Source organism: Arachis ipaensis, chromosome B03, assembly GCF_000816755.2.
Source record: "Arachis ipaensis cultivar K30076 chromosome B03, Araip1.1, whole genome shotgun sequence".
Lineage (NCBI taxonomy): Eukaryota > Viridiplantae > Streptophyta > Magnoliopsida > Fabales > Fabaceae > Arachis > Arachis ipaensis.
Window position 1 is genome coordinate 35,445,852 of NC_029787.2, and position 9,684 is coordinate 35,455,535.

Consider the following 9,684-nt stretch of genomic DNA (forward strand, 5'->3'; position numbering starts at 1 on the left):
ATAGCTCAGCATTACTCTCAAATTTTCGCTTCACCTGAGTTAACCTAATCCTTCACAACTCACAAGTCACGACGGGGAAAAAGAAGACAAAAGGCGTTACAAGCGGGGCGTCACGACTCGCGCGTAAGAGAAATATCGAAATAACCAATTAATATAATTTAAATAAATAGGTATTATTATTTCAAATTTTCAACTTTTGAGCTAATTTCGAAAATATTGTCATTTCTGAATCTATCGGTTTCAGAACAAAAGTTGCAAAAAGAAGGTTCTGTGCTTCCGGAATCTCAAAACGGCGGCGTTGTTAGTTGGCGTTCTATTTCTGAAGTGATGGCCGAGGAAAAAGTTATGGCGAACAGAGATAGAGATCGAGAGCTTCTTATCCCCGTCGGTGATTCCGGCGATGAAGGCGCCTCCTCCAAGCCATCACCGTCTTCCTCCTCCTCCTCTTCTGTGCATCATGCTGGTCGCGAGGTCACGATTTCTTCCTCAACTCTTTTAGGGTTTCACTTGTTCATGCTTGCTGTGTTAGGAGCTTCTTTGACTTTTTTTTTGGGACTCAATTTAGGGATTTTATGAACTTCAATTTTGATTCATTTCTTTTTACATCACTCGATGAGCTCGTTGCTTTGAAATTCATACCAGTATAGATAATAAAATTTCACAACATAATCCTCTTTTTAATTCCCCCCATTTCGGTGATAGAATTAAGCGATTTGTGTAATTTCATTGAATTTGCATTCTCGTGTATTGGAGTGTATTTTATGGTGGATTTTGATTGAATATCTAGCAAGAGTTATCTGACTCTTTCTGTTATGTGAATTTCTCTGCATTTATGAATGAGTTTTTGTCTGACAAAATGCCTTGTGTTCTCTCTTGTTAATTTGTAGACCTTTTACAAAGTTGTTAGGAGCTGGGCTTCAAAAAAGTTCATGACTGGATGGTGGGTAACTCTTCCTTCACACCATCGTGCTCCGGTTAAACGCTTGGATAAATGCTATGTCATTATACCTTCGTTAAATATTGAACGAATGTGTACACTGCGCCTTGATCTTCGTTTAGTTATTACTATTTCCTGAAGGAATCTTTCGATGCTTCTCTCTCTCTCTCTCTCTCTCTCTGATCATGAATCTCCAAATTGCTTATAGAACCATACTAGCCAAACTATAGCCCTTCTATTCCCAATTCCCCATGATGTTTAGAGTAAAAAATATATACAGTCCTCAATACTATCCCCGTCGTTGATTTTAGAAGAATAAGAGATGGAGAAAGTTATTGTTATTATTATATTTAAGTCATCAAAGATGATTCTATTTAGAAGGCTTACGGCAAAGAATTTTCATTCTTATCCAGTGTTCATCTTTCTATTTGTGCGTATCTTAGGTGTCTCATGGCTGTCTTCATGTTCCAACCTTTTAGACTATTAGTTGCCTAGTTTTACAATATGGTCTATTATGCCATCTTTCCTTTTTATTAGCACATGCCTGCGGTTTTTTGTATTTTATCTTGTCATTTAGGTTCTATTCCGGTTCTGGGACACTATACCTGAATAATAGCACTGGCAACCAAGTGTATGAATTCCTGTAGTTACCTGTTGTGGTGAATTGGTGATAGATTACTGTTCTTATGTTTTGCAGTGTCATTCTTTTTCCAATTGCAATCACCTTTTACATAACATGGTGGTTTATTCATTTTGTGGATGGGTTTTTCTCTCCAATCTATGCTCAACTTGGCATTAATATTTTTGGTAAGAGTTTCTATTTTATGATATTCCACTTTTAACCTTTACATGTTGACATTAGTTGCTAATGGTTAGGGTGTGTTCAGGTCTTGGATTTGTAACGTCAATAACTTTCATCTTCATGATCGGGGTTTTCATGTCATCATGGTTGGGTGCATCTGTCCTGGGACTCGGGGAGTGGTTTATCAAGCGAATGCCCCTAGTTCGTCATATCTATAATGCCTCCAAGCAGATTAGCGCTGCTATCTCACCAGGTGTGTTTAGCGACCCAACTCTGATATTGTGCTGTTTATAAGAGTGTAGTGTTGGGTGGGATCTACTTTTATTAACATATATGTTTATCACAGATCAAAATACGCAAGCCTTCAAGGAAGTAGCCATTATTCGGCATCCACGTATTGGTGAATATGCATTTGGATTTATCACCTCATCAGTCGTCCTTCAGGTTTCTTAGACACCTCTATGTTTGATCGCTTATTTCAGAAAATTTTATTTCATCTTTGCTTGAATATATTTCAATTGTGAAAGCCATGATGTCACTATTTTAAAGTTGCTTATTTTCGTAAATGTTGTTTTTCAATGGATTTGTGTCAGTCTGCATATTTAATAGTTTGAACTATTCCATTGCTTAATACTTACTGATAGTGTGGTGATCCATGTGTTGCTGGTGATATATGTAATAGTACTGGTCCATATGATAATGCGCTATGAATCAATGTGTTACGAATTTATGATCTGTTTATATTCTTTAGCACCTATAACTGATGTTTCTCTATTGGGTTAATTAATATTACAACTATTATATTTTTGCCACCCTGTTATTGTTCTTGCTTGTGCCACCTACCTTACAGTCATTCTTCTGATAATTTTGGTTGCCAACTTGCCATGTAGCCATCTGTATAGGTTTATTTATATAATTTTGGTTTCCAAGTCAGTTCTTGTGTTAATAAATGAAAATGTTTTATGATTACCAGAGATTTAAACAATCTGTACTTGGGTTAATAAATGAAAATATGTTTATGTAGTTTATTATTTCACAGAATTATGCTGGAGATGAGGAGCTATGCTGTGTCTATGTTCCAACAAACCATCTTTATATTGGTGACATATTTCTTATCAACACCAGGGATGTCATTAGACCAAACTTATCAGTCCGGGAAGGGATCGGTGAGTTATAGTTTTGAAAATTATTCAGGGTGTTTATTATAGAAGTGAGAGTAAAAAGCAGCCTCAATTATTTACTCCTAATTATTTAAAGGACTGGGATAATGGTATTTGTATTTACACTTCAATCAGATACTCTGAATGCGTTCTGTGCAAACCAGAACATGGTCTCCAGAGTCATGTTGCAGTTTGAGTGTTACTCAAACTAACATCTGTAGGCCAACTCATGCGTTCATGTTGAAACAATAAACAAATATATTCCATTTTAAGTGGGAATACAAGCAAACATTAAATTGTAAACCTAATCCAATTTAATTCCTTCCAATATATTAACATATGCTAAGTTTTGCAGAGATTGTCGTTTCCGGAGGCATGTCCATGCCGCAAATCCTATCAACCCTGGATTCTCGTGTTCCTTCGGATTCAAGTAGACATGAGATAAGATGACGAGGCTAATGGGCATTATAGTTTGCTGGCATATGTAATATTTTTTTTCTGTGTATTAAAGTGTAAAAGTTAGTTTGTTTGAAATATAGTTTTGATAATTCAGGCGCAGAGGATTCTAGTTTTTTGTTCGAGTCTCAAATAACTTTAGTTGTGCATATCATGGGTTGCTGTTACAATTTATACCTAATGCGATGAAATAATTATGATAAAAGGTTATTTATTAAAATAGTTATGTTTTTAAGGCCAAAGATTTTACACTTTCACATTTATGTAATAGTAAGATAGATCATCACAAAGATAATTATAAATTGATCCTTTTCGTTCATAATTATATATTTATCCTTTTATATTTTTATTTTTCCAAAATTTTTTCCTTTTCTTTTAAAACGTTCTTTTGAAGAGGAGTCTTTCCCTTTTCTGTTATCCACCCTGTAGCATACTCAGCACCTCCTCCCCTGCTTTTGTCATCACTCATCACCACATAACACCTTTGCCTCCTTCGGGTCCACATTTGGGTTACGCTTCGCGGTTGTTGTTCTTGCTCTCCTAGGAATAGGATTGTAGAAGATCGTTGTCGCCGTTCTTGCTCTGCGAGGATTTCAGAAGATCATCGCCAAGTCTATTACTACAGTAGTCAGCACCACGATTCTGCTGCTGCTGCCCCATACAGTCTACCTCTGTGTTGAGTGTCGTCATCCCTGCCTTGTTCCTCTTTTTTAAATAGCTTTAAACATATATCTTGAGATGCCTTAATTCTCTCAATATAATTATCATGATAACAAAATAACAAGATCCAACAAGAGACAAATTTTGAAAGAGAATGGCAAGTCGCTATACCAGTCAAGAAGCAAACAAATTAAATGTAGAGACTGACTCCAAAATCCAGAGCCTACTAGCTATGTGCCGACTATTCCAATTCCAATTCCAATTCCAATTATTCATTCTTTATTTACACTGCATGCATTCATCATTTGTCCCGATACATTCATCTATGTACAGTTGTACATACACTTATACCCTATAATAATAATACTCGTGAAAATTAGTGAAGCAAAAAGGTTTGCAGCACTATAAAAAGACAAAGATAAAATGGTGGGCTGTATTAGACTATTAGTTTATCCAACACAGAAGCTGTTACGAGTTAACTTGAGATGTCAATCTAAATTATACATATTTCGGTGAAAAATTCATTCCGATCGAAAGGAAATAAATTCTTCTACTCCTTTTGTATACTCATTTATTTTAGGTACAAATTAAATTTCACAGTATATTCATTTATTCATGCCAGTGCATCCGGAAAATGCAAAATTTCACTTGCAGATAGAAAGATAACAATAAACTCTCATAATAAGAGCATAGGTAGGTATTCATTTTGATTATTTTCTATTAAATTAAAAGTTTATGACCAAACAGAAACTAATAATCACATATAAAATCTGTGCTTCATTCTCTCTAAAACAGATTCATCACTGATTCAATGGATTATTCATCAACAGAGAAAATTAAAGAGACTATTTAACAAGAGGTACACATATAACACAGAACTTCAATTGCAATTCCAGTATAAACACCTGATACAGTCCAAAACATATTTGACATATATATTCATCAATAGCACCACAGAGAAAATAAATGTCACTATCTTCTTTCACCGACACATCTATTCAATAATGATATACATGATCTAATAAACTTGCTGGAAAAAAAAATTATGCTTAATAGCAGAAGAAAATGGATGGAAAAAGCAGGCATATATATAGGGTGAGAGAGAGAATGAGTATAATTTGTGAATTATTGTTGTTACCTCTGATTCTGAAACTGAAAGCATGGTGACTCTGGGCTCAAGCCGTCCAGTTGGGAGAATTAGTTGATAGAAAAATGATGATCAGAGAAACAAGACATCAAGTAAAAGAAGACGCTGAGACATCAATTTTAGCCATCACATCATGTTCGAAAACTTCAATCACAAACAATTCAATTCATAATCACAAACACTTAAATTAATTCCAATTTAATATGTGCTTACAGGTAACTCTCCTTTGTTACTACTAATTTTTAATTAGTTACTTTAGGTATAAAAAATAGGACACAAATATGCACATCACTATACTTACTCTGTATATAATTCATAATCTTAGTGGAATCACATTCACTTGCAAATACAGATCAGAACATGTTCTTAATATTATTATACATTGAAACTAGAAAAGTCAAAATCAATTATATGACTCTATGGTCCTCTGCATTTCTTTTTCTTCTTCAAAACAACATATGCGACTCTGAAATTACAATGTTCTATAGCACACTTCAAAACAATATATTATTTTAGGCTTGATTTTTATATCTTTGAGTATATAGACGAGATAATTAAAGAAAAAATAGATCTCTAATTAGAATTAAAATATGTATTTAGACATATCCTTGAGTATGTACTTTTCGAATTAATATGTATTTATTAAATTTCTTTATTTTTAACCTTCATTTTTTCATTTTAAAAAATAATTTTGTTATGAAAGTATCATAATAAAAATTAAAAAAATACATAAAAACTTAAAAATATTGACAAGAAAGTTGGTTTTTTATTTTAAATTTTTTTAGCTTTAATATTTATTTATTTATTATTTAATTAATAAATTATTTAAATCAATAAATTTTGATATTAATTAATTGATTCGTTTGGTGTAAAATTAATTTTTGGTTGAGACAGCCTATGTAAAAGCTAGTATAACACTTGGCATATATCAATAGTTCAATACTAAAGTCTAAACCCCCTACCAAGTGAAGTGAAGAAGATAAAGAGCACCAAAAACTGAAAAACGGATTTTATTTGTTGGCAGCAACAGAGTGTAACAGACGGAGCAACAAACGAAGACTGAAGATATGCCTTCTCTGTCTATCTTCCCGTCACTGCCATCGCTTCAAAACCCTAACTTGGAGCATGCCCACCTCTTCAAATCCATTGGAACCCTAAATTTCAGTTTAACTTCACGAGCAGAGTGTCCCTGCCACTTCTCGCACCACTTCAAAGCCACTCTCTCTCTTCTCTCTAGGGTACAGAACCATAGAATCCCGTCCCGGAGGATACACTGCAAAGTCTTGAAGGATCCTGGGGAAGAGGTTAAGGTGGTTTTGGACTCCGACGGTGGAGATGGCGGCGGCGGCGACGACGATGGCGATGGTGGGGATAAGAGAGAGGTTAAGAAGAAAGAAGGGTCTTCGGGGCCCTTGCCAGAATGGTTGAATTTCAATTCCGATGACGCAAAGACGGTGTTCGCGGCTCTGGCTATATCGCTTGCGTTTCGTGCGTTCGTGGCTGAGCCGAGGTACATTCCTTCGCTGTCAATGTATCCTACCTTTGATGTTGGAGATCGAATTGTTGCTGAAAAGGTAGTAACTTCGTTGCTATATTTTAGGAGTTTCACAATGATGTGCTTGAACTTGTAATGAGCTATGCATTTTAACTGCCTCAACTATAATTATTGACAAGAAAACTTTACAAAACAACGGCTTTAACTAAAGAATCCTTTGTGATGAAAGTTAAGTTTTCCTCTTTCATTCTGTAATTTATCACCAGTTACCTTGTTGGAATTTAGTGCCTTATAGCATATAGGGAGCCTGGCAGGCACAGGTAACATGGAAGCTTAGTCATCTTAGATACTAATTTTAGAAATTTATGGTGTAAACGTGTTTTTGTTTATAGAAGTTCACGATGCAATATGCATTAATCAATAAAATTTAATATGCTGGTAACTTGATTGATTTTCTGTTGAAGCAGAATAATTTTCGCTGAGGTGTTTACTAATAATAGTAGATGGACTCACGATTTGTGAGTACATGTTGAATGCAATGAGATTAATTATGTTAAGTTGACAACTGCAATAAGAAATTGTTAACCCCCCCCAAAAAAAGTGAATGTTAAGCTGAAGGTCTCAAAAGTTGGAGCAATATCATATATATATATATAGGCTATCTTCAATAGAATTTGTCAATTTGAAGTTACTCTATGTAAACATCTTCCTTTTTTTCAGGTTTCATACTACTTTAGAAAGCCATGTGCGAATGACATAGTGATATTCAAAAGTCCTCCAGTCCTTCAAGAAGTTGGATATACTGATGATGATGTTTTCATAAAACGGATTGTTGCAAAGGGAGGTGATATTGTGGAGGTAAGATTTTTGAGGTTGACACTCCTTCTATTGCTTAATGATGGTCTATCATTGTTTGTTCAATATCTGGTATATCATGCAGTGTTCTACTTTGTGACCAAACAACCTATTTAGCTTAATATGTATACTGTGTTCTCTACGTGTATTTCCATCAATAGCCTTAATGTTTCTTGACGACTGTAGGATCTTGCAGTTAGTATTCAGTTACAACCTAGGCTTGAGAACTTGGTCTTTTTTTTTTTAAAATCATATTCTTGGTCTCTTAAAGGCTACCAACCGAATCATTGCAGGTTCGCAAAGGTCGTCTCATAGTTAACGGGGTTGAGAGGAGTGAAAAGTTCATCCTTGAACCACCTTCTTATGAGATGAAGCCCACGGTAAGTTCCCCCTTCTGCATTAAAACTCGGTTCTCTGAGACTCCTTCTATCCCTTTGTGCAATGTGGTATGCTAAGAGTACTGGGGACTAATCACTGCATCATCTTTGGAATATAAGAGAGTGATTGGCATCCTTATGCAGAAGGTGGCATATTTGTTTCCGGCTTAACTGATTTCTATCATTGACTACTGTTAATTGATCTTGCATTTTATTAAATGATGATATTGTTCTGCAGCGTGTTCCAGAAAACTACGTCTTTGTGATGGGGGACAACCGCAATAATAGCTATGATTCCCATGTGTGGTAATGTTCACAAATCAGAATAATGCATATGCATACTATCTGGCTAGTGGCTATTGTTATTTCCTTTCTTGTTCCTTAAATGTTGGTGTGATTTGGTTTTGTTAGGGGTCCGTTGCCAGCCAAGAATATCATCGGAAGATCAGTGTTCCGATACTGGCCTCCAAATAGAATAGCCGGCACTGTTTCGGAGGATACTTGTCCCCTTGAAACCAAGCAGGACACAACTACTCTAGTTTCTTCTCAATGATGCCCACTTTAACTGAAAGGATATTGTGAATTTTGTAATTTTTGTATCCTATGTATTCTTCAGTACGTCAATTCTTATTTATGTATTCCTATGTATCCTATTAGTTGGAGAAGGAAAGAAACAAAGTGTTACTTCTCGATTTTCGCATTACAAGTGTAACTGACCATGCTGTTGGTCAAATTAAACTTCAGATAATTATCGGGGTTTAAGTGCTATAGGGCCATCCTTAAACTCTGCTCCATAAGTAGGGAGTAATGCACTCTTTGTTAATTCAACAAAGGGATAACCACAAAAAATGTCTCCGAATTATTCAAATTCTAACAAAAATGTACTCAAAATTTATTATCGATAAAAATTACTTCAAATAATTTAAAAACGTGATAAAAATACAAAATAGTAAATATATATTTTTAAAAAATGTCTTAAAGATTGAATTTTTATGCGATTTTTTGCAAACATGACTATAAAACTAAGATATTATTATTCATAAAATTTGGTAATTTTTTTTAAGGATATATTTCCAAGCAGACAAGAAATTAAGTATATATTATCCATAAGATATTATTACTCATAATAACATATTACAATTTAATTATAAAATTAGTAATATATAATAGATGTCATAGTTACAAGCAGACAGGCCATAGGCTTGCCAAATTTTCCATATGAAGCAAGGGAGGCATCACATTGTGATAATAGGTAAAAAAATTAGTATACATACACCCTCAAATTTATTTTTTTTGGTACAAAATAAAAAGCAAAACTTAAAGCTAAACTTAAACACTTAAAAACTTGAAGCTTATTTATTGATTTCTCAAGGAGTTTTTGGTAGGCCAAGAGAAGGTAGTGATCTTGATAACAAAATCCTTGAGATTTTTCATCGTGATTGGACTATTAGTGTGGCTCTTATTCAGCGAACAGCAAATTTTACAACGAACCATATGACTAGACATGCAGCAAGAAACAGCTAATGTACTTGGAATGTCTCCAACCATAGGTTGCTTTAGATAATATTGTAACAGAGTAGAAGAAATTCACCCCTTAGTCTCTCTTCCTTTTTCTTTTATTGTTATCTTCAAACACACACACAAAAAAAACACTTAGTTTCCGTGCAGTGATAAATCTGGACTATGGCTAATTCAGTGCCTTCTAAGAATAGAGATTCCTAATTTATTCTTGATCGAAGAACTCCAAAATTCAGAAAAACAACAAATGATCTTGTACAATACTACCATCACATAC

General features: G+C 34.5%; 2 protein-coding genes and 1 long non-coding RNA gene across 4 annotated transcripts; 2 read left to right on the forward strand and 1 right to left on the reverse strand.

Annotated features, from left to right (window-relative positions):
- On the forward strand, window positions 7-3,590 carry LOC107630289 (protein LIKE COV 1). Of its 2 annotated transcripts, XM_016333391.2 has the most exons (8): window positions 7-123; window positions 245-471; window positions 888-940; window positions 1,635-1,744; window positions 1,825-1,992; window positions 2,086-2,183; window positions 2,779-2,905; window positions 3,255-3,590. In XM_016333391.2, the coding sequence occupies exons 2-8, from the start codon at window positions 328-330 to the stop codon at window positions 3,347-3,349; spliced, it is 795 nt and encodes a 264-aa protein (XP_016188877.1). In that variant the 5' UTR covers window positions 7-123; window positions 245-327; the 3' UTR covers window positions 3,350-3,590. The 2 variants fall into 2 exon arrangements, with proteins under 2 accessions (XP_016188877.1, XP_020974400.1); XM_021118741.1 differs by lacking the exon at window positions 888-940.
- Window positions 3,390-5,612, reverse strand: LOC110270109. The gene is made up of 2 exons (XR_002359228.1): window positions 5,154-5,612; window positions 3,390-4,367 (listed from the first exon to the last, which is right to left on the reverse strand). It is a non-coding gene; the product is annotated as an uncharacterized LOC110270109 (long non-coding RNA).
- Window positions 6,102-8,657, forward strand: LOC107630290 (chloroplast processing peptidase). Its single transcript, XM_016333392.2, has 5 exons — window positions 6,102-6,736; window positions 7,378-7,515; window positions 7,806-7,892; window positions 8,128-8,195; window positions 8,301-8,657. Exons 1-5 carry the CDS (start codon window positions 6,230-6,232, stop codon window positions 8,440-8,442), a joined length of 942 nt encoding a protein of 313 aa, XP_016188878.1. The 5' UTR covers window positions 6,102-6,229; the 3' UTR covers window positions 8,443-8,657.